Here is a 26,247-nt window from a genome sequence, read left to right on the forward strand (position 1 = left end):
GATCTCTCAGGAATACGATTCGCTTGTGTTATTAGTGCGCGCTCGCTGATTCGACAAGAGTCATGTCAATCATTCGTGTACACACAATGGGAGGGGAAAGTGAAGGGCAGGGGAGGGAAGAAGAAAAAAAAAAAACACAAACAATCCGCCCGCCCGGGCTGCCATCTTGAATATACAGTAATACCTACAGTGAGAGCCACTTCACTGGCGGAGACTCACACACAGGCAGGCAGGCAGGAAACAGACTATCCGTAGAATTTTAAACAAGAGGACTATATGTATATATATATATATTTATTTTTTAAAAGCAAGGCTGCTTCCTGTCGGGATAGCCGGGCAGCTAACCGCCGCCGGGCAGCAGCGAACCGCGCTGAGCGAGCCGACCCGGGCGAGGGGACTCGGCTGAGCCGTCCAGGTTTTTCCGCGTCGACGTTTTAACAAATTGCTTTTTATTTTTGCCTCTGAGACTACCAAGGACACGAGAAAAAAAAAAATATATATATATGTGTGTGTGTGTGTGTGTGTGTGAAAGTGTGCTGCTGTGCTGCCTGTGACGCTGTTCGCGCTGAGGGAGAGAGAGAGCGAGCGCGCGCGGAATGCCAGTCCGGCTCGGTGGCGTTGAATTGAGCGCAGTGTGTCCGCGCCGCTCCCGCAGCCTCTCCGCTCCCGCAGCCGCCCGCTCCCGCCCGCTCCCGCCTCTGCCCGCCGCTTTCAGCACCGCGCCAATGCCAATCACATTCATGACTTTCCCATAAGTAAGAAACGGCTTTTGTTTGTTTGTTTGTTTGTTTGTTTGTAAATGTGAAGGTCTGCGTTGTCATTATCTGATGTGCAGACAGAGCAGCGTTTTAAAACCATGAGCGCGGCTGCTCCTGGACTCCTTCGCCCTTCGTTATGGAAAACTGGCCCAGAGAGAAGAGATCAGATTGAACTGGGAGCTTTGACACTGGACTGGGATCAAGTGGATCCCAGTGGGATCTGCTGTGCTTGATCAGGTTTGGGTTAGTCCTCTGATCCACTATGGGGTTTAGAGTTGACCCTGTCCATGTGGTGCAGCTTATGAACATTAATAACACAGACAAATAATCTACTATTCTGCTTTTTTTTTTTCTTTCTTTCCTCCCCCAGTATACAATTTCTGTCTCATGATCTTTTTTTTTTTTTTTAAAAAAGAGATTTATTTGATCGATTGATTTGATTTATTCGATTCGGATCCAGTGGATCACTCGCTCAATCGCTCAGTCGGTCGATCGGTCGATCTTTCTTTATTATTGGTCTTGTAATTCCTGGGATTTTTTTCCCCTCCCATCAGCATGGATGTGTTTTAAAGCGATTGATCGCTGGTAAAGAGAGCGAACAGGGACATTACTGGAGGCCTGCCGGATTCTGAAAGAAGGATCTACTTGGTTTTAAAAGGACCAAAATAAATATATATATATATATAGATATATAGATAGATAGATAGATAGATAAAATGGGTTCTGCGACAAAACTGGCCTTCGGAGTGTTCCTCATCTCGTGCTCCTCAGGTGGGTTCAGCATTTCTCTCTGACTCTGAGCAAAAACTTGATTTGAACACAATAACCTTAGAGATTGTTTTGTACACAGGATGATCACGCACACACGCTGTCTTTGTAAGGACCTTTTATTGATATAAACATTAATACACTTCTCTCGCTACATCTCAACCTAACATCACTAACGAAACAAATCTTTCATCTCTTTTTTTTTTTAAATTTATTAAATTAACCCCGCACAAGCATTAGGAGTCATTCTCAGGTGTTATCCTTGTGTCCCCACAGAGATATATAAACACACACACACACACACACACACACAGCAAGTAATGGCTGCGAATCCAGTGCGTTTGCATTTCAGCTCCGATGCGAAGCTGTACGTCATGTTTAAACACTGATCTTTAATATTCTGATGATTTGTCATGTCCGTGTCTGTGTAATCCATCCCATCTCTGCTGATTAATGCAACACCATCCAAAAAAAAAAAAAAGCCTGGAGAATGGAGCAGGAGCGTCGTTTGATCACACCAACTGGAGCTCGTGTTTGCATACGAACAGAGAAAAATCAGACCCGAGCCACTTCGTGTTTCATAAGCTTCTGTTACTGAAGCGAGAGAGAGAGAGAGTGTGTGTGTGTGTGTGTATGAGGAGAGAGAGAGAGAGATGAGCCTCTTAAATGAAGCAGTGTATTCTTCTTTGCTTAAGGGGAATGTGTGCTGTCCCCCTCATGATCGTTTTCCTGTTCACTTTGAAGACGACGGTTCGTTAGTACCATTCATCCGCTCATCTTTTTCCTGATCAGAGTCACGTTGGCTCCGGAGCCTATCCCGGGAACGTGAGGCAGAAGCAGCATATTAGTTTACAGCCGAACGTTCAGTGGAATCTTATTTAACCCTGAATGCTGCTATTCATGAGCCTCGTTCGCACCAGAAACAGTAAAATACGTCAATTACGGTCGCAGTTATTAAAGAAAGAGCAGATGTGATAACTCGGGCATTTATGAAGATTTACATTCGCTCACTTCTCCTCCAGAGACCATATAAGATTTCTATCTGAAGAACAAAGGTACGTTTTATCAATATGTCAAGGGAATCTTTTCTCTTGATGCGTTTTCATCACCAGATCACCAGACTGCATTAGAAATGTGAAAGTGTCGCCTCATGCGGCTGGTCACACCAGAGCCGTAACTTTAGACCTGGCGCGTAAATTATGAAAGTGGTACAGCATATGCATTTTTGCTGGACCTTCATCAGCAGTATTTTCCCGTTGCATATACAGTAGCTCATTGCAAGAGTATAAAAGAATCGTCAGCATCCTCTTAATCCGAGCAATCTCTTGGGTCGCATCGCGAAACCAAATCAACGTGATGTTACAGCAAGTAAAGTGCTCGTTTTTGGGTGGCGAACTACATTGCTATAACGGTGTTTAACTAAGATATTGGCTAAACGGCGCTTTCGGTGATCAGATGATCAAAATAGTTAGCTCTCATCTCATCTCATCTCATTATCTGTAGCCGCTTTATCCTTCTACAGGGTCGCAGGCAAGCTGGAGCCTATCCCAGCTGACTACGGGTGAAAGGCGGGGTACACCCTGGACAAGTCGCCAGGTCATCACAGGACTGACACATAGACACAGACAACCATTCACACTCACATTCACACCTACGCTCAATTTAGAGTCACCAGTTAACCTAACCTGCATGTCTTTGGACTGTGGAGGAAACCGGAGCACCCGGAGGAAACCCACGCGGACACAGGGAGAACATGCAAACTCCGCACAGAAAGGCCCTCGCCGGCCACGGGGCTCGAACCCGGACCTTCTTGCTGTGAGGCGACAGCGCTAACCACTACACCACCGTGCTGCCCAGTTTGCGAAACATGACACTTGATTTTGTTCAGTATTTTTATAAATTGTTCTTCCCACGAGGCGGCACGGTGGTGTAGTGGTTAGCGCTGTCGCCTCACAGCAAGAAGGTCCGGGTTCGAGCCCCGTGGCCGGCGAAGGCCTTTCTGTGCGGAGTTTGCATGTTTTCCCCGTGTCCGCGTGGGTTTCGTCCGGGTGCTCCGGTTTCCCCCACAGTCCAAAGACATGCAGGTTAGGTTAACTGGTGACTCTAAATTGACCGTAGGTGTGAATGTGAGTGTGAATGGTTGTCTGTGTCTATGTGTCAGCCCTGTGATGACCTGGCGACTTGTCCAGGGTGTACCCCGCCTTCCGCCCGTAGTCAGCTGGGATAGGCTCCAGCTTGCCTGCGACCCTGTAGAACAGGATAAAGCGGCTAGAGATAATGAGATGAGATGAGATGAGGTTCTTCCCACGTGGATCACGTCGCCGTTAACAGGACGTGTTTCGTATTGTGCCTGTATGATTTCTTATTAAAACAGTATCGATCTTTTCTATAGCTGTAATTGCGTGTGCAAGCTAGCAGTCGAAAAAGGTCAGCTTTAAACTAAAAAACGAAACACGCAGGTCGATTTGGCTGATTTTAAACTCGTAGCAAGTCTAAAACCGAACACAAAACGGAGCTGAGACACCAGGTCGATCATACGTCTAGATCAAATATCTCACGGCAGACAGTAGCTAAAAACGTGAAAACATAATAAATAAGAAATATTCATTTGTGTACATTTAACATTACAGCCCAAAACGCAGGTCTCTTATATTCGTCCTTCCCACGACCTTAAACAAGCTGCCCCATTCTCTTCTCGTTATTCTTAATGTCCTTTCGTCATCCTCTTTACATACAAGTTGCTCTGGGAAATAAATTACCATCAAATACCATTATAATCTTGGGAGCATTTATAATAGAATTGAAAAGAACTATTAAATGTCCGTCTGAAAACGCAGCTTCTGCAGCTATAAATCAACAAAAATAAATCGTGTCGTACGGTATCTCCTCAATCCCGACTTATCCAGTTTCGCAAGCTTGTTAAAAAGCTACAGCTGAATGAATATCATATCATATCATCTTCCAGTATTTTATTATTTTTCCTGTCGTAATGACATGACAAGCACACAGTATGCATTATATACAGTGCTGTGCAAAAGTCACATAGGCACCGTAGTTTTTTTTTTTCTTAAGTTTTGTTATAGATTTATATTTTATGACTTCTGCATTATCGAGTCGGTACAAAAACATTTTAGAGTTCGAAACTTTTGTTCGTTTCAGAAGAAAAAAAAGTTTGCAGCATATTACGTAAGAGAGCACTTTTCAGATTAAAAAAGAAAGCATAATGAAGGCTGCTGGGTTTTGGTGCAAAATAAAGACACGAGTGTGAGAGTTAAAGAGTCCGGAAGAACTGCGTCTGGTTCTGTAAGATGCTCAGTAAAACCTACAGCTCATTTCCGCATAAAACTGCACTCACTGCACCTCAGACTACTATTTAAAAAAAAAAAAAAAAGCAAAGGGTCGTCTCAGACCAAACACTGACTTTGTTTCATTTATTACGGCTTACTGATTACTGTTTGTAGTGTATATATATATTTTTTTTAATGTTGAAACATTTAATTTAATTATTTTTAAGCCATTTTTGTTCGACGGCATTTCTTTATATGCACCGAAGAATTTTGCACAGGACCGGATATCGATGACGTGATCAAATTGCGTTACGTCACGAGCATCCGCCATGATGGTGGAAAAACAAAGCGACCCGGAGGCCATTATTAAAAAATGTTCTGTTTCCGGTCCACCGGCCGGGTGAGTGCCGTTTTTGCGGTCGAAATTTTTTTTTTTAACGCCGGGTTTTCAACATTTTTCTCGGGTTCGTAAATCTAAAATCGAACTTGACATTTCCGCATTCCGCGCAGAATATAGAACCGAATCAGCTCTGCGCATGCGCCGTGTGGCACAAAAAAATGGCAGCCACCATGAAGGAAGGAGATCCGGAGTTTTCAGCTCAAGTGTGAAATCGCAAAATGGTATTCTAGCGAACAATGAAATAGTAAAGATTCAGAAAAACAAATCATTCAGTGATCATTTTAATAGTGTAATTTCATCCGAACGAGGCCTAACGCTCGATTTAGAACTACAAAAAGTCCGTGTGTCGGACCATCACAAACCGTTACTGGAAAATTCGTTTGATCTCGATCCATCCGAGACGTTACGAACAGCTTTTGAGTTTTGTTATGCGAAATTCATTACCTGCTTTGTTAAATGCAGTCAGCGTTTAAAATGCTAACTTAAAGTTTTTGTACAAGTTTCAGTTGATTAAACCGTCATATTTTATTAAATGTGTCTGCTTTTGTAATAAAGTACTGAAAGAAAAAGCAAACACAGCATTGCGATTTCTTATCCATCCATATATATATAAATCCCTCCCTCCCTCCCTACTGAACATTTTTTTGCTCACCCGGTGGACAGGAAACGGATTTTTTTTTTAAGGATGGCTGGATGGCAGCCGCTGAAAGCGTGTCTGTAAACAAAGCTGAGGCCCTGTCCACACGGCAACGGATTCAGGTGAATCTGATAAAATTGTTTATCTTTTCGGCCTGGCGTCCACACGGCACCGGCGTTTTGGGTGCCCAAAACGAAATCTTTTGAGAACGGGTTCCAGAGTGGAAAAATCTGGCAACGTTGCCGTTGCGAAGTCGTCTGGATGAGTAGAACGGATTTGTTTACGATGACGTCACAACCACATGACTGTGAGCGCTTCACGCCGGGTAGAAGTGTAACGAACTCGATGCGAGTTGTCAACAAATCCTATAACTTGGTTCATGAAACGCGCTTACAAAATATTTTCACTGTGAATATTTATTGTGTAATGGTGCAAAGTGAGAGAGAGAGAGAGAGAGAGAGAGAGAGAATAGCCCTTAGGGCAGAGTCTTTAGTCCAAACACTGCGGAAGTACTGAGTATAACCAAAACCGCGCACCGCCCGTGCGCTTTCCAAAAACAAAAACAATCCCGCCAGCAAAAATAGGGGGAAAAAAGGAGCGATCTCACTGTATGAATAGATACCCGTTTATTTAAAGGGGCCAACTAGCTCATTCAGAAAATGTTTCAACTCCCTACATCTGCAGTACACTTTAGCTGAAAATAAGACCCCTTTTATGTTCATTTCATCTACTTATACCTTGAATATCTGTTGGCACTTATAAGGCCAACTTATCATTTTCACCATTACCGTTATCCATTTTTATGAACTTTCCATTATCCATTACCGTTATCCATTTTTATGAACTTTCCGTTACCCATTACCGTTATCCATTTTTATGAACTTTCCGTTACCCATTTTATGAACTTTCGCTGCCGAAACGTGGGTGCAAATGTTAGCAACATCAGCATAGTGGCAGGTCCAAGCCTAGTTGTGCTGCTGACTGACTAAACTTTCTGAACTAGAAAGACACCAAGAAAACTCACTTATTCTGTTGAACGGTATCTTCCGTCAATATCATCCACATCATTCCTGTTGTATTTTATAACGTGTCTAACAGTGTTCATTCAGTTCATTCAGTTGCTAGCGTTGCCTGCAGACCAGGCGATGACACTTTGGATCCTGAAGGTCCCGGAGACGTTATGTCTGGGCTTTCAGTTTCTTCCCCGCGGTCGGTCCGCTTCAACCACTTCAGCATTTTTGTTCTGGCAAGAGTCGGCGCAGCGTGTGCGGTAGCAATTCCATTCCAAGTCCATATAATGCGGACTCCGGCCGAAGATTCTAGAACAGAATGCGCTGCTCTGTAGCCTACGGATGCAGGTGCATCGAAAGTGTAGCTACTATGTATTTTTCGCTGTTAACGTTTTAAAATTAAAATTGACAAATTAGGTGAATGTCTACGTATGTGTTACGGCTTTGTAAATAATATTAATGTAGAACTTTTTTTCTAGATCTATTTTTTTTTCCATTGTCCCGGGATTGTCCCAGATATGATAATTTTATGAATATGATATGAAACCGTTAGTTTCGAGCGCTGACGAGGGCGCTCATCATGGCGAAGGGGGTGCCGGTTGTCCGTCCCCCCCCCTCCGCCGTGCGAAGCCTTTGAAAAATTGAGGCTCCAATGGGACGTTCTGAGGCTATCTGAGAGGGAAATTGTAACAACATTGAAAAAGAAAGAAGTAATCTTCTCCTGCCCCGGACAGCCTTTGGCTTTCTTCCGCTTCGTGCCGCGGGATGACGTCTTTAAATGCCCAAGTGTCGTCAAAAACAACTCGCGAACTACTTCTGTCAGAAGCTCCCGCACCGGTGGGTGAAAGGTCATTCAGTCTCGAGAAATCTCGCTCGACAAGTCAGCTGACCTTGTATGTAACCCATGTCAAATCTCGCGAGAGCAGCCGCGACAAGTAAACAACATGGCGCCTCAGTCTGGAAAACGCCAATTCGGATTGTTTTTGCACCGTCTGGTGGTGTATCTACTATGATTGGAATATTTTTGGAGTAATTATGACGCATTTGATGATCAGACGCATTGTCACGTGGTGTTGCTGGGATGTTTTCACGGAGAAACGATCGTTTTGATTGATTGATTGGTTACTTTATTCTGAACAATAAAGAAGAAAGATATAAAAATAAAAAAAAATTTAAATAAAAAATGCAATAATCAAAACATCGTCATAAACAAACAGAATAGCGTAGCCACAAGGCAGTAACGTAATAATGTTCAGAAAGGATTAGGAAGAAGTAATAACTTATCCAATCCTAACCCTCTATACCACCGCTAATCAAACGTCACTTTCCGCCATAATAAACTATATATACAAAAGAAAACAAAAGCATCAAACAAAAAGAAAACATACCAACATACCGACATGGTATAATATCGACCAAATCAAATCATATATACAGATACTCATGTTATGCATATATACACACATACAATACATCTATACCGTACATACATATACACACACCTATAGCTATACACTAAATACAAGAAGACCAGTCACAGACTTAGACTACGTTCAGACTGCACCCTGAAACGACCCATATCCGAGTTTTTTGCCCATATGCGACCTGTATCCGATTTGTTATTGACAATCTGAACGACACAGATCCGATTTTTTCACATGCGACCCAGGCCGCTTGGATATGTGGTCCTAATTCCGATGCATATCCATTATTTTCACATGCGACTGCAGTCTGACCGGACAGGTCGCATTCATGCGACCTACACGTCATCAACAAGAGACAAACGTCACTATTCTGCGTTGGCTAATCCCGCCTCTTTGGTGGAAAACAACAACATTTGTACAGTTTTCAGAATTTAAATAGACTTTTATGGCCCTTTTCCACTACCCTTTTTCAGCTCGCTTCAGCTCACTTCAGCCCGACACGGCTCTCGTTTCGACTACCAAAAACCAGCACGACTCAGCTCGCTTCAGCCCTGCTTAGCCCCTAAAACTCGCACCGTTTTGGAGTGGGGCTGAAGCGAGCCAAAGCGAGCCGAGTGAGGCTGGGGGCGTGAGCAGACACTCCCCTGTGCACTGATTGGTGAGGAGGAGTGTCCTCACATGCCCACACACACCCCGCGAGCGCGCTGGGATCTGTAAACACCGCAAACCCGGAAGGAGAAGAATTACGAATTACGAGAATTTCTGAAGCCTTATGCGCCTCGCCTCATCTATACGTTCTTGCCAGTATCTGTTCGCGTTGTCGGTGACAACAAGCCACAGCACCAAGACCAGCAACACTAACGACTCCATGTCCTCCATGTTTATTGTTTACTATCCGGGTCGTGAGACTACCGCTTAAAAGCTCACTGATGTCACTGTTTGCGCCGCTTAACGACATCACCTGACGTCCACCCACTTTCGCTAACTCCACCCAATGTGTCCACCCACTTCCAGCCAGCACGGTTCAGCGCGGTTGTAGTCGAAATGCAACTCCAACAGCCCCGCTCAGCTCGACTCAGCACGGCACGGCTCAGCCCGACTCAGCCGCGTTTGTAGTGGAAAAGCGGCATTATAGAATTGATCCAGCTCATGGTGGATTTGGTCGGGACCTGGATGTTGATCTGTTAGCCTGATTAAATAAAACAGTTTCTATAACTGATTTATAACTTAAACCATCCTGTATTACAAGATTATAAGATTGTTCTGGAAATTTCCAGTAATTTGACACCTTCGGTCTCATTAGTCTGCTGCCCACATTAATCAGATTATTGTGCGAGTTCCGCCACCGCCACAAAAACCACATCGCCAGGTCTCGCCTCATCTCCATGCTTTACTTGCCAACTTGAAGAGTGCGCTTTTTTTTGGTTTACGTATTACGTATTACGTAGATGTGCTTATTACGTGTCAATTTGCGCATGCGGGACACTTTTGGGTCGTTTTCCGTTCATATTGGAGATCGCATACAAGTCTCATATAATTGGTAATGTGAACGGCCTAACAAAAAAATCGGATTTCACAACAAATCGGATATGGGTCGTTTCAGGTTGCAGTCTGAACGTAGTGTTACTCTCAATTTCATCATCACCTATATAGTCTGCCTGTCCACATTCTCATATATTTTTAGTAACGTGTTTTTATATAATTTTTTAAACAGTTTTATGTTGGTGCTATTTTTGAGTTCATTATCCAGACCATTCCACAATTTCACCCCACAGACTGTTCTGCACATACTTTTCATAGTTGTTCTAACATTTACTCTCTTAAAATTCATTTCCCCTCTCAGGTTATACCCACCCTGCCTTTCCATAAACGTATTTTGTACCTCACCCGGAAGAAGGTTATGTCTTGCTTTATACATAATTTGTGCAGTCTTGTGTTTAACCAGAGCCGTGAATTTCAGAGTGTGTGCTTTTACGAATAATGCGTTTGTATGCTCAAGATATCCCGTATTACTGACGATTCTTATTGCTCTTTTTTGTAACGTGCATAACGGCTGCGGGTTAGATTTGTAGGTATTACCCCATATCTCCACACAGTAGCTCAGATACGGAAGTATGAGTGCATTATACAGAGTATGTAGTGATTCATAGTCCAGAATGTGTCTTGATTTCCCCAAAATTGCAGTAATCTTTGCTATTTTTGCTTTAACATGATTAATATGTGGTTTCCAGCAGACTTTATGATCAACAATGACACCCAGAAATTTTATTTCATAAACTCTTTCTATGGTTATGTTGTCAATTTTCGATTCAACTTGAGGGTTCGACTTATATTTTCCAAATAACATGTAATCTTTGTTTTACTCAAATTGAATGACAATTTGTTTACATTAAACCACCTTTTTAATTTATTCATTTCGGTAGTGATTGTTTCCATAAGCTGCTGTGCATTGTCCAAAAAAGTTGGGACAAAGTACAAATTGTAAATAAAAACGGAATGCAATGATGTGGAAGTTTCAAAATTCCATATTTTATTCAGAACAGAACATAGATGACATATCAACTGTTTAAACTGAGAAAATGTATCATTTAAAGAGAAAAATTAGGTGATTTTAAATTTCATGACAACAACACATCTCAAAAAAGTTGGGACAAGGCCATGTTTCCCACTGTGAGACATCCCCTTTTCTCTTTACAACAGTCTGTAAACGTCTGGGGACTGAGGAGACAAGTTGCTCAAGTTTAGGGATAGGAATGTTAACCCATTCTTGTCTAATGGAGGATTCTAGTTGCTCAACTGTCTTAGGTCTTTTTTGTCGTAGCTTCCGTTTTATGATGCGCCAAATGTTTTCTATGGGTGAAAGATCTGTACTGCAGGCTGGCCAGTTCAGTACCCGGACCCTTCTTCTACACAGCCATGATGCTGTAATTGATGCAGTATGTGGTTTGGCATTGTCATGTTGGAAAATGCAAGGTCTTCCCTGAAAGAGATGTCGTCTGGATGGGAGCATATGTTGCTCTAGAACCTGGATATACCTTTCAGCATTGATGGTGTCTTTCCAGATGTGTAAGCTGCCCATGCCACACGCACTAATGCAACCCCATACCATCAGAGATGCAGGCTTCTGAACTGAGCGCTGATAACAACTTGGGTCGTCCTTCTCCTCTTTAGTCCGAATGACACGGCGTCCCTGATTTCCATAAAGAACTTCAAATTTTGATTCGTCTGACCACAGAACAGTTTTCCACTTTGCCACAGTCCATTTTAAATGAGCCTTGGCCCAGAGAAGACGTCTGCGCTTCTGGATCATGTTTAGATACGGCTTCTTCTTTGAACTATAGAGTTTTAGCTGGCAACGGCGGATGGCACGGTGAATTGTGTTCACAGATAATGTTCTCTGGAAATATTCCTGAGCCCATTTTGTGATTTCCAATACAGAAGCATGCCTGTATGTGACGCAGTGCCGTCTAAGGGCCCGAAGATCACGGGCACCCAGTATGGTTTTCCGGCCTTGACCCTTACGCACAGAGATTCTTCCAGATTCTCTGAATCTTTTGATGATATTATGCACTGTAGATGATGATATGTTCAAACTCTTTGCAATTTTACACTGTCGAACTCCTTTCTGATATTGCTCCACTATTTGTCGGCGCAGAATTAGGGGGATTGGTGATCCTCTTCCCATCTTTACTTCTGAGAGCCGCTGCCACTCCAAGATGCTCTTTTTATACCCAGTCATGTTAATGACCTATTGCCAATTGACCTAATGAGTTGCAATTTGGTCGTCCAGCTGTTCCTTTTTTGTACCTTTAACTTTTCCAGCCTCTTATTGCCTCTGTCCCAATTTTTTTGAGATGTGTTGCTGTCATGAAATTTCAAATGAGCCAATATTTGGCATGAAATTTCAAAATGTCTCACTTTCGACATTTGATATGTTGTCTATGTTCTATTGTGAATACAATATCAGTTTTTGAGATTTGTAAATTATTACATTCTGTTTTTATTTACAATTTGTACTTTGTCCCAACTTTTTTGGAATCGGGGTTGTAAGTGCATGGCCTAAGTGTGACTTGGGGTTCAATCGGGTTTTCGGTAAGGGGGCGCAGCACCCCGTTCCACGGTTTAGACAAAAGCCTGCATCACTGTTAGAACCTTATTGTACAAGAGGCCCGTGCGTTTGCTAAACTCGTTTGTTGGGTTGAAACTGTTTTGCATGGTTTATTATGCACTTTTGGTCTTTGCAATTAATTTAGCCTGCAACCACATACTATTATTGTACCTCACAGTATGTGAGCTGCTTCATCATCAAATATTAAACGACTCTGGTAAGAAATCAGAGGAAGTAAGCTGCAGGTCAGCGAGAATATTCTGCCATAATAACCTCGTTTACTGTTTCAAAGCAGATCCGAAGGCAGGTTGGTACTTAAAGCAGAAGATAAGCTGCTGTGAGGATCTCTGATAAAATCCATTTAGTGATCTTTAGCATTTCTCCGTTGCTGTAAAACAGATTTTCGAATGTCGCACAGCTGGACAGATTTCACCCCAAGTCAACTCGCCCGCTCCTGCGTTTGAGAAACGAAAGCCGTGCACTGTTCAGCAGACGAGTAATTCAGGTGAAGCTTTTCACATCGATCGGCTCGACCACATGAGCTCTGGCATGGCTCGAGCGCCCGATTGCCAAGTGGGCCAAAGCTGGGCATCTGTTAATGCAAGGTTAATTACACATTATTCATACCTCACGCGTCTCTACACGATTTACATTTACCAACACGCAGTCGAGAGACGTGGTCGACCTTTGCAGGTGACTGTTTAGCTGAGCATGCAAATCCAGAGCACGCCTCTTCCCTTACACAACCCCGTTGCAGGATATGGCAGTAAATCACGTCAGCGTGCTCGGAGTGTTTGAGCACGGATGAAAACGTGCGCTGAGGTTTATGATAGTCACACGCCAAACACTGGCGTTGGTGGCTTGACTCAGAACCAATTATAATCTCTTTTATTTCACAGAAGTCTTGTAAAGTATACACGAATATTTGGCGCTGCTTTTCCACCCACAGTTCAGCGATCATGTAAAGAAGAGAACAAAATCCGAGTACGGAGACAAGTTTGAAATCTTTACCAGGTCTGAGAGAGAGAGAGAGAGAGAGAGAGAGAGGGAGAACAGAAAAAGACTTTCCACGTTTGTCCTTGTGTCTGTCTTCAGCTCGAGTGTTTCTCCAGTGTTCAGGGTGACTCATTATCCTGAGATTTTATTGATCATCAAATAAAAGCGTTATACTGAATACGTTTTTAAGTGTTCTCTCATCAAGGGTCTAATCATTCACTCCGCCATGTTTAATTTCACGTTCCGAGAGTGTTGAACTTTTGATTCACCTTAAAAACGCAGGGAATGTACACTACAGCCAAAAGTATGTGGACACGTGCTTTCAATATCACTTTGACCAACTTTGTAATCTATGTTTAGGGAAGACACACTTAAGCTAGCCGCACGCTACGCCGATTTTCAGCGTACCGAGCCAACTGAAGTCGCGAGTCAGGCGTAAAGACTAGTTTTCGACGGTACCGACTCATCTCACAGCCGATTCGAAAAACTAATCGGGAGCCAGACTGATCGGCGAGAGTCGCTAGCAATAGCCAATCATCTCATCTCATCTCATTATCTCTAGCCGCTTTATCCTGTCCTACAGGGTCGCAGGCAAGCTGGAGCCTATCCCAGCTGACTACGGGCGAAAGGCGGGGTACACCCTGGACAAGTCGCCAGGTCATCACAGGGCTGACACATAGACACAGACAACCATTCACACTCACATTCACACCTACGGTCAATTTAGAGTCACCAGTTAACCTAACCTGCATGTCTTTGGACTGTGGGGGAAACCGGAGCACCCGGACGAAACCCACGCGGACACGGGGAGAACATGCAAACTCCACACAGAAAGGCCCTCGCCGGCCACGGGGCTCGAACCCGGACCTTCTTGCTGTGAGGTGACAGCGCTAACCACTACACCACCGTGCCGCCTATAGCCAGTCATATCTTTCGCATATAACACGTGATATTTCGTGATCATGTGGCTTCTATCTTTTCGAAAAATGAACGGACTGACAATAATGTCAAACTGAACCGTTGATCAAGGGAGATCCGCGCCCCGCCATGCGGTGTGTGCGCGCACTCGGCGCATGCTCAGCTGCGTGAATGTGTCATGCACCGAAAATGAGATTTACAAGCCAGGAACGCCTCATGATGCAATACGCAAGAAAAGAAAGAAGATTTACTTCCATTTTACTTTGTATTTGAGTAAAGTGAATAAATAAATGGTCTGTGGAAAATACACTTAATCCTGGGAACTGCGTGCACAGGAGTTTATTTTGTGTTTACTCCCCCTCCCCCGGCTGGCTACTTATTTGTCATGGCTGGCTAGTATGAGCCTTAGTGGAAAGCCCTGGGAATGCAGAAATGTCAAGTTCGATTTTAGATTTACGAATCCCCAAAAAATGTCAAAAAACCGGCGTTAAAAAAAATTTTCACCCACACAAACGGTACTCACCCGGCCGGTGGACCGGAAACAGAACATTTTTTAATAATGGCCCAAGATATTAACCTCTGCTTTCTTTCAGTCGTGAGTTAGTCGGGGATATGTGCGTGCCCTGTCGGGAGTCGGCTCTGAAATGGGTCAGTTCGGTACCGCGTGGATCGGCGTAGTGTGCGGCTAGCTTTATGCGTATGATGGTCACATGTCCACAGACTTTTAGCCATATTGTGTGTGTGTGTGTGTGTGTGTGTGTGCACTGTATGTATTGAATTCTGCATTCCAGACCGTGGGCATTAATATGGAGTTGTCCCATCGTCCCCCCCTTTGCTGTTATAATAACCTCCAGTGTTCTGGGAAGGCTCGCATGTGGGGATTTACATTCATTCAGTTACAAGAGATTGGACAGTGATGTCGGACAGTGAGACCTGGCGTGATGTTGGGATTCGAAAGCTGCTTTTACACGGGCAGCGGGAACAAGTCGTGCCCACTTTCCTTCCTGTCTACCGGTGGCAAACTGGAGGTTAGACAGGGAAACACAAAAGTGCACATGCGCAAATCAGTGATCAGAAGCCTGTTTTAATTAATGCTGTGTTCACACTTATACCGGTACGAAAGTGGTATAACTGTATCGATACAAAGTACACCGGTACAGTTTAGTGCGTCTGTCCACACTAGTGAGAAATGTTTGCGGTTTTCTTTCACGGTAGTTGAAATGTGCGTGCGCGAAATGTTTCCGTGGTTACCGAGTAACTTCCTTCCGAGAATATGGCGGATGAAACAACATGTGTGTGCTTTTTGTTGTCAATGTACAGTCCAGGGTTTTTTCTAGAAAAATTTAGTACGAGGGCGCTCACCATGGCGAGGGAGCGAAGCGGGGGGAGGGGGGAGATGGTGCCGGTTGTCCGTCCCTCCCCCGCCGTGCAAAGCCTTTGAAAAATGCTCCAATGGGACGTTCTGAGGCTATCTGAGAGGGAAATTGTAACAAATTGTCTGTCAACATTGAAAAAGAAAGAAGTAATCTTCTCCTGCCCCGGACAGTCTTTGGCTTTCTTCCGCTTCGTGCCGCGGGATGACGTCTTTAAATGCCCAAGCGTCAACAAAAACAACTCGCGAGCTACTTCTGTCAAAAGCTCCCGCGCCGGTGGGTGAAAGGTCATTCAGTCTCGAGAAATCTCGCTCTACAAGTCAGCTGACCTTGTATGTAAACCATGTCAAATCTCGCGAGAGCAGCCGCGACAAGTAAACAACTAAACAACATGGCGCCTCAGTCTGGAAAAAGCACGGACTTCACTTCATTAAAGAGTATAAAAGTATGAATATAATGCTTTGCTTTGTCATTCTTAATGTTGTTCATGGTAAGATGCAAATACTGCCCATTGTGTAGTTATGATTGTCTTTAGGCTTGCCATCCTTCCACTCCCGACATGCACTGGGATCACACGCACAGCGGCTCAGTCCCGAATCACTGCTCGTGCGCTTCACTCGCGCGCTCTGTGAGCTGCGCAGGGCCGGAGTGAGTGCGCACCCTCCAGAGGGCACTCGCTGTTCAGGGCGGAGTGATTTGGAGCGCAGGAGGAAGCGCTGAGCTGCACTGAGGTTTATTTACACATTTCAACCTCCTTCAGGCGCTTAAACTGAGTGAGAACATGAACATCACAGCCAGGAGTGTTTATCTGCTGGAGAAGGTGTTCGCTTGCCATCCTTCCACTTGCAAGTGGTGAGTGACTTGCGCATGCCCGATATGCACTGGGATCATGTGACGTGCCGTCTAATTAGTCATGTGATTAGCGTATCCGTGTATTGGCGTTGCTGTGTGCACGCGAATCGTTTTAAAAACGTTAATCTGATGGTCCGCTGATACGGTCTAATGTAAACCCCACCTAAAGCACATGCATAAGCGCTCCTACTTGCCACCAGTTGTGTTTAAACGGTGAGCAGGAACAAGTTGCACCCAGAACAAGTTGCACCACTTTGTAAAGTGGAGCTAGTCGCGCCCATCGGTGTCAGATTGTTCTGGAACAAATCGTGTTTAGGGCTGGGTATCGCAGCCAATTTCCTAGATCTATTCGATTTCGATTCTTAGGGTTTTAAAGTGGTGAATCACGATTCGATTCAATTCAATCTGAATCAATTCGGTCTGCTCTTAAATAATGAAAATGAAATGAAAACTACCTTGGTTTTATCAAGCTCTTCGTCCTTTGTCGTTTTAAATTTGAAATGATTCCACACGTCAGATTTCATTTGAGACGGCTTGCCGAGCGGGGTTTTCCCTGCCTCAGCCACGGCTCTGGCCTCAGCCATTTTGTGTGCGTGCTTGAACGTCACGACGTACGACTGCGCAGCTGCGTCATCACGCACGAGACGGCTGAGAGAGGAAAGTCACAAAAAAACCCCTCGATCTCATGCCCTGTGAATCGATAGTGCGAAATTTAAATGAAATCGATCCAAAATCTATTAAATCGTTTTTTTTTTTTACCCAGCCCTAATCGTGTTTAGACAGCAACTTGTTCTGGTGCAAGTGCCCACGTAAAAGCAACTTAATTCATCCCGAAGCTTTTTGCTGGGGTGAGGGTCGGGGCTCTTACACAGCTTTGGTAATCCAGTGCCATTTGGTAATGCAATTGGCATTTTTTTAATGATTAAAAATATAGTTGCAACTCCTAAACATGCTCTTTTCTGAGTTTGACGATTTCTGCCATCCTTCATAATTACAGTTTTGGCACGATGAGGACGTTTTCCTTTATCAAGCAGATCCTGCGACTTCTCCAGCAAATCCCCCAAAACAAAGATTCTCCCTTCCACTCACGTTAGCGCCCCAAAGCCACAGCGAGCTCACCAACAGGCGATTTTAGGGGTGTTCACACGGCACATATTTGCATCGATGCTGCACCGATGTATTTTGTTGCGATATATCTTACACCGGTGTAAATTTTGTGGAGCGTTCACACGTCACAAACCTGCTTACTAGAGAGAAGCGTGTTAGCACCGGTGCAGCCCCACTTGCGTTCACACGGCAGTTTTTGCGACCGTGCTATACGATAGTAATAATGCGGAAATGAAATACGCGCATGCGTGAAAATGTACTTCCTTTTCCCGGTTGTCATGGCATCACCAAGCGCCGGGAAAACAACGTGGATGAAGACACCAGTGTTGCCAGATACTGCTGACGTTTTCCAGCCCAAAATATGTTCAAATCCGCCAAAATGCACTTAAAACCGCCCAATCTGGCAACACTGGAAGACACGTTGTTGTTGATATTGCCATTTTGGAAGCGCAAAACACCAGGATGCAAATTATGCAATGCCCGTATGTAATCAGCTCTCGTCACGCGTAGCGAGTCTACCCCTGTAGCGTTCAGACGTCCCATTTTATATCGGTGCTGCCCCGCAAACTAGCATTTACTCCGGAGTAAATTTCTTAAACCCCCTCCCGAGCAGGGTTAGATTTGCGCCGGTTTAAGCAGCTTTCAGGGGCGACACCGGTATCACTTTGTACCGTGTGAACGCTCTACCGGGGCAGCCCCGGCGCTACACCGGAGTAAAAGTTGCCGTGTGAACACCCCTTTTGTTGTGCCTTTCGCATTAGCAAACGCTCTCGGCTCATATTTTCAACGTGAGGCCATGAGATGATAGAATCACGGATAAGAAGCCACAGGAAACGGTGCTCTTTTTATTTAAAAATAAAAAAAATCCATTAGTCAAATTTTGTCCTGCAGTCTCACCTTGACCACGAAAGCCGTTAGAGCTCAAAGACGTGATGATTTAATTTCCGCACATCATCTGCTGAACTGTTAGCAAATATTTAACTCGCAGTGAAAACATTTCATTCGTTTTGTTTCCGTGGTGAAAAGATGCAATTAGCGTTTCTCTCGCATGTTTCTTTAATGCCGCTCGGACGGATGTTTTTCTCCCTCGAGATCAGATGTCCATTTGGAGCCGTATTCTCTGGCGCGCTGAGATTATTACCTCGTTATTAATGACTCGTAGCACTGCCGGCTCGTTTGCGAGTGCAGTCTACGAGTCAAACGGCAGAAATGATCATCATTACTTGCACATGTAAAGTAATAAGTGTAAATTGTGGATTGTCCATCAGTTATTTGAGTACACAAAGGAAGTTTAACTCCCTGGATTTTTATTTAAGGAATTAATTAATTTAACCTTCATCCTACCAAGTGGGGTCCATCTGGACCCCGCACCTATATGTTTGTTTGCCATTTTAAAAATATGTGACATACTGCCTCACCGTTTTATGAATTTGTCGGAATTTATGTCTTAATTAAAACACTAAAGCACCGGAAGATCAGCTTTTTGCATTGTGAAGGTCTAATTAATTCGTTACTGGGGTCCAACCGGACCCCAGAGTAAAGTTTATCTGTCTTTCATTTTATAATTGAATAGCACACTGAAAGTTAACTTCTTTTATTTCTTTTATGTTCCGTAATGAAACTACCAAGGCATTCGTTCTTGGGGTCCGTGTGGACCCCACTGCTGCAGTAAGCACAGGCTGCAAAACAAAATCCCTAAATTATTTATAACTACTTTTTTTGTTTTAAATTCTGTAAGAAAAGACCTAAGGCCAAGAAAAAATAATTGTTTGTTTTCTATTACATCTTGAAAAAAAAAATAGGGTAGGTAGGTAGTAGGGCTGTAACAATATGCGTATCGAAATCGCGATACGCAGAGCCACGATCCGTATCGCGATACAAGAAGGCAGAATCGCGGTACACCCTTTCAAACTTCTCCTCAGCCCAAAAACAGAGGCGCTTCCAAACTTCAATTTGTGAATACTTTACTTTTTATTTAAATTACATTTTAAACTTACTTAAATTACTTTTATTTTTTATATCTATTAGTAAGTCGTTTTTTCGCCGACCTACGACAATCTTCTGCGAGTCACGCAACGTCCACACTCGCCACTGGCAGAGCGTTCATTTCTTTTAAGCGGTCGCCATTCTGGTTGCGACGCGGGGAGCGAATCTGTAAACAAGCAGCTCATTGGCTGGCTAGGTGTGCCACAAGCCAATCACAATCACTTGACCGGAAAGGCACGCAGTGTTGCCAGATTGGGCAGGTTTAGGTGCTTTTTGGCTGGTTTTGAACATATTTTGGGGTGGAAAACGTTAGCAATATCTGGCAACACTGAAGGCATGTCTGCTTGGGCGGAAGCCTTCTGCGGCAGTTACATTTTGACACGCGAGCAATGTTTCACCATAAAAATTCCATAATTTCCATCTGTTTTCCGCGATCACAGAAAATCATTGGCCCTATGAGAGTGAGACAGTGAGAGAGCCACCCCCCCCCCCCAAAAAAAAAATCTTAACGGATTTACACGATTTGGAAAAATGACTTTTTCAGAACCGAAAAAAACAGAGCTTCCGGCTCAACAGTATTATTTTGAGAAATAAAACAATCTTTGGATATACATTTGTTCATTTTTGCATACATATTACTCATTCTCTGCAGTGGTCTGAATTATTTGTTATTAAATAGTTAATGTAAGTAAGTAAATGTTAATAAGTCAAATTTACTACTTTAAAAAAACATTTAAAAAAAAAATCGTGGGCGTATCGAATTGTGGGTCAAAAATCGCGATACGAATTGAATCGTGAGTTGGGTGTATCGTTACAGCCCTAGTAGGTAGGTCTTTTTATTTTATTTTATTTTTTATCACACAAAATACCGGATAGGTAGGTTTTTTTTTTTTTTTAAATAAATTTTAGGTGTGGCATTATTTGTCACCTTTGTTGCCTCTACTTTTGCGTCCTCGTGTACTTTTAGTATTTTTGTTTTGATAGCTAACATTTTTTGAAACTCCGGCTTCCGTTTACATTCAAATGTCAGTGCCCGCAAGCCAAAATTGCTGAGCAGGCTTTCCAACGTGACTTCCATCGTGATATCGATACCGCCGTTCGCCTGGGCGCTGTGTGTATACTGTTCGCATGACTCGTCCAGCGGAGGATGATAATGTTCGTAGCGTTCTTTTACAGTTGAAAACTTATAAAATGAACTTATTGTCTTACAACCTTCCGTGTGGTCGCAGCCGATCACGGTAATCGAGAACACTTCGTTGGCCGCCATGATGCCTAGCGTTGTGTACAACACAAGCCGGAGTGTCCCGGAAAGAGGTCATGACGTCAGATTGAGGCCGTGAGAAATCAATGACTACGTTTACAGTGATTCATTTTGCTCCTAATGACTATGAGTCAAACTGACTCACCACATATTAAATCAGTGAGTCAAAAATTTCCAAAGTGAGTCAAAATTACAATACACACTTTGAAAACAAAAAACACAATGGTTATCACTGTCACACTTAAATCATTTAATTCCAACATGTGAACAATTGTGTGAGCTATTCATCTAAGCAAACAATAACAATTTTCAGAATAAAAAAAAGAAAAAAGTATGGAATTAAACAGAATAGTTATTATGGCTGTTTTGACTAGAATTCAAATGCTCCCAGACCCCACAAAGAAATCAATTTGCTTTGCACTTTCATGCGTTTATTTGGCATGATTTTCACATTAAATGCGTTTTCAAATGTACTGCAGTAGCGTTGTTAATGTAAACACTCCTTATCGTTGACTGATGCTACTTCCGCCTAGTGTTTCTGTTAACTCGATCTCGATTGGTCAGTCTTTTTATATCATCCAATGAAAAATTTTCTACTATTAATTCATATTTCCTAAATTTCTAAACCTTTTTACTGAATACCATAGCAAAACTTTAACTGAATTTCCCATTTGATAGGCGCTATTCATATGTTTGGTAAGTAGAAACAAATTTAGATCGATCTTTTATTACCGCAAAGAAATGCTTTGGCAAACATAAATTTTATCGATTAGTACGAGAGAGCTATTTTCACTTGCTTCAAATCGAGGCTGGAAAGGATTTGCATATGCCAAAGCTTTCCAGCCAATGAAATTGCCGACACGTTGCTGACGGAATTAAACGAAGCTAAATATAGGCCCGCCAAGTAAAAAAGACTATAGTAGTCGATAAATGAAGCATTATAACAACAGTTCAGTCATGTTGAACGAGAAAAATATAGCGTCGTTAGGACCTTGCCACTCGGAACAACCTCGAGCTACATCCCTTCGCTCTATATCCTGAATGAAGAGAAATAACTCGAGGATGTTCCGAGTGCGACCTTGCGTCAAAAATACGCACCACAAGCAAAACATCTGCGTCATTTATTTTAAAATTGCGTAAAATACGCATGACGCAGGGCAAAATGAATCACTGCGTTTACATGCACATAGAGAGAATCGAATTTCTGCCGTTGCTCGACTGAAATCGAAGTTCAAAATGCCATGTATACACCTTAATTCGGCTGAAATTGAACCGAACTTGATTTCTCGGAATCGAGCTACACGACCTAGTTTATGCGATTTCTGCCGAGCTACTTTGTGCATGTAAACCCTATTGAGCTAGTTGTCGAGCTACTTCCGGAAGTGACGAGTGACGAGACCACAAGCGGGAAACACAACAGCCTCGGTCGGCATGACAACGGCATGAATCTTTTCTTTTTGTGGCATTGTTTGCACTGTTAAAATTTAGCTCACTTACTGTATCACCAAATACATCTGTACAGCTGTTGCATAGCTGTGAATTGTGTACATAAACAAGTCATAGTATTTGTGTGTGTGTGTGTGTGTGTGTGTGTATATATATGTCCAACATCTGAAGAATGTCAATAAAAACAAAACAATTGAACTTTTTGTGTGTTTATTAAGACATAAGTTAAATTGTAAGCAAAAAAAAAATATTTTTTTGTAAGCAAAAAATGGACTTTAGAAAAATATTATTGTGCAAAATAAGTTGTCTTACAAAACAGTGGTCTGCGCCGGACAGTTTGTAGCCATACAGTCTGTTAGAGCAAGCCTAATAGCTTGAACACGGAACTGCTAGTATTGCCAGATTGGGGGTTTTATGTGCATTTTAGCAGATTTGAACATGTTTTGGGCTGGAAAACGTCAGCAGTATCTGGCAACACTATAGCTCTTCTTCATGACGACAACCGGAAGTGTACCAACACGATGGGGCGTGTAGCGCCACCTGTGGCTCGGGTGCGCAATGCACCTTGCACAATAGCCCGATTTCACTTGTGCATGTAGGATTGGATTTCTCTGGCACCCCTGCTGGGACCCTTTGCTCGATTACCAACAGCAGCTCGATTTGGACGTGCATGTAAACGTAGTCAATGAGTGTTTCTTGTCCGATATACCGTATTTTCTGGACTATAGAGCGCACCTGTATATAAGCCGCATCCGCTCTATTTTAAAAAAAAATTTAAAAAAAGATATACAAGCCGCACCGGGCTATAAGCCGCAGATATCTATGTTGAAAAATTAGATATTTACTGCATGTACAGAACGATTTTGTACTGTAAATGTACATGTATGTACCTGAACAGATTCTTTCCGAACAGTGCCTTTTAACACGGCAGCAACTTTGCTGATTAAAACGGAACAGAACCAAGAGAAAATAACCGGTATTTATTTACCTTCATTTCTCCTGTGGGGCGGCACGGTGGTGTAGTGGTTAGCGCTGTCGCCTCACAGCAAGAAGGTCCTGGGTTCGAGCCCCGTGGCCGGCGAGGGCCTTTCTGTGCGGAGTTTGCATGTTCTCCCCGTGTCCGCGTGGGTTTCCTCCGGGTGCTCCGGTTTCCCCCACAGTCCAAAGACATGCAGGTTAGGTTAACTGGTGACTCTAAATTGACCGTAGGTGTGAATGTGAGTGTGAATGGTTGTCTGTGTCTATGTGTCAGCCCTGTGATGACCTGGCGACTTGTCCAGGGTGTACCCCGCCTTTCGCCCGTAGTCAGCTGGGATAGGCTCCGGCTTGCCTGCGACCCTGTAGAAGGATAAAGCGGCTAGAGATAATGAGATGAGATGAGATTTCTCCTGTGTTTGAAACCACAAGTCACTTTAATCATCTTCGCTGGATTTGAAAATAATTACCAGTTAGTAATTTGTCGTGCGTGTTCTATCTGCTAAAGATCTGCTAATTCTTCTTTGCATTGATTTTTCATCTATCTTATTTTTGATTCTACTTCCGGTTAGCGCGCCCCTAGCGGTGGAAGAAAAATCCACAGAATAGCCGCACCTTTGTATAAGCCGCATGGTTCAAAACCTCGGAAAAAAGTAGCGGCTTATAGTCCAGAAAACACGGTATGCGTTTTAGAATTAGTCACTTGTCAGATCGACAATATTATGCAAATCGTAATGCAGATTTTTTTTTTTTCCAAAATTTATTGTTGGTCGGCGAAAATGCATTTTTTTTTAAACATCTAACAAAAAAGTCTAGGGTCGGGGCATTTTTTAAACGGTCGGTCGGGTAACCGGAAACAAACAATTATTTTTTCTTGGCCTAAGTTGTAATCCAGAATGTTTTACAGCTGCATGAGCTGCAAAAATCATGTATATAATGCCAATTTTTTTTGTGGCGCTATAATTTGCTACGTGTATGCTAGTTATTGCAATATTATTGCAATGTTATTGCATTTATAATACATCATTGATATTCAGCCATAGTGGATTTTGTTCTTCAATAAAGTTATGTCTGTTTGCTGCATTGAATTGGTTCTTACTGCATTGATTTCAAGGTATTCCCTCCTGGGGTCCATACGGACCCCGCCTATGTAAAATTGGCTGGTAGGATGAAGGTTAAGTGTGTTCTTTATGCCTTGGGCCCTTTAGTGTATTGCTGTTATTAATACAAGATGTTCTGAACAAAACTTATCTGGTGATTTTGTCTTTATAAGCTTTAATTTTAAAGAAAAGTATTGGGGTCCAAACGGACCCCACATGGTAAGATTAAGGTGTAAAATAGCATGGTAGGATGAGGGTTAATTTTGGCAGTATGCAGGTTTATTTGGTGTGGGGTGGATTTTTTTTTTTAATTGATGGCTTGACCTTGTCTTGGTTGTATTTTGATCCTCCTCACAAAGTGGACTTCTATGACCCAGGCAGGTCGTCGTCTAAGATGGAGGTGCCCGCGTGAATTATTTACAGCCTCGGATGACCACTGCTGACGGAGGGGTTATTTGAAATCAAAATGTGCTGTCTTTTGTCCCTTGACGCTTTTCTTTGGCCCCGGACTGCGAAGCTTGAAATTCATGGCGTCCTGTCAGCGGGACCGTTAAAAAAGGGCTGAGGACAGTGCGAGTCCTTGCTCGGGATGACTGCAGGACAATAAAACAAAGTCTAATCAGTTTAATAACGACTTTTTCAGCAAAGCTCGAACATCTATCTCGCCAGGGGCGAGAGCCTCAAAACTTTTTATAGCTCACAGGTTCGGCGGCCTTTATTTATCCGAAGCAAACACGCTGAATAAACCAACGTAAAGAGTTCGCATTAGACCTGAAATGGTGTGAATTAGAAGTCTTCACAAGCTCAAGGCCGTGAGATCGAGATCTGTGTTAGATACGGCGAGGGGGGAAAAGATTACGAGTTGTGCAGCAGTGTTCTTAAACCTGAAAATCAACTGATTTTTTTTTTCCTTTTTAATTTGGTGCACACTGTGGAAGTGAGAGAACTTTTGCAGTTGCAGAACATTTCAACAGCTTTATCTGTGGCTTGTGTAGTGCCTTTCTGCTTTCCATGTGCGTCACGTGAACGGAGACGGAAGGGGTGTGTGGTCCGTCTGACCACAACCTAGTTTCAAATATTTTCATGCAAACAACAAGCCGATTGATATCAAGAGAGAAAATCGTGTTACAGTGTTGGAGATTATTGAAATAAATATATCGAGAGCATAAAAGGGTGACCGCGTAGCAAAGGAGGAAGTTGAACGTACCATACAGGTTACCTTGATCTAAACGAAACCCTCTGGGGTCTGAGGGTATTTTCTGGCAGTCGAATAATTTTGGTACGCTAAGCTCTCATGTTGTCAATTTCAACAAATGTAAGCAGTATTTTCAACGTCATATGACCTTTTTTGTATTCAGCACAAGTTCAGCTACAATAATATGTACATGTAATATGTACGTCATGGTTGTACTTTAAAAAAAAAACCAAACAGATAAATGAAGCTGTTGTAAAAAGCAGTTTTAGAACTATGTTGGAATGTGTGAAAAAACATGACCTTACTCATTCTGTCAAACCGTTTTGGTCACTTTTTTTTTTTTTTAAAGATATTTTTTGGGCTTTTTTCACCTTTATTGGATAGGACAGTGTAGAGACAGGAAATGAGTGGGAGAGAGAGACGGGGAGGGATCGGGAAATGACCTCGGGTCGGAATCGAACCCGGGTCCCCGGATTTATGGTATGGCGCCTTATCCACCTGAGCCACGACGCCCCCCCGTTTTGGTCACTTGAGATGATTCTGGTCAGTCTTAAGCAGTGCTGGGCACATTACTTTGAAAAAGTAATTAGTTACAAGTACTAGTTACTTCTCCAAAAAAGTAATTGCGTTAGTAACTGCGTTACTT

General features: G+C 43.1%; 1 protein-coding gene across 2 annotated transcripts in view; it reads left to right on the forward strand.

Moving 5' to 3' along the window:
* The first annotated feature begins 159 nt into the window (after window positions 1-159).
* Window positions 160-26,247, forward strand: part of acvr2aa (activin A receptor type 2Aa) — a 199,655-nt gene continuing 173,567 nt past the window's right edge. For both annotated transcript variants that reach the window (XM_060929260.1, XM_060929261.1), the window contains exon 1: window positions 160-1,529. In XM_060929260.1, coding sequence (XP_060785243.1) covers window positions 1,475-1,529 — 55 coding nt within the window. In that variant the 5' untranslated portion in view covers window positions 160-1,474. The remainder of the gene's footprint in view (window positions 1,530-26,247) is intronic.

The sequence above is a fragment of the Neoarius graeffei genome, chromosome 9, assembly GCF_027579695.1.
Source record: "Neoarius graeffei isolate fNeoGra1 chromosome 9, fNeoGra1.pri, whole genome shotgun sequence".
In the NCBI taxonomy this organism is placed as follows: Eukaryota; Metazoa; Chordata; class Actinopteri; order Siluriformes; family Ariidae; genus Neoarius; species Neoarius graeffei.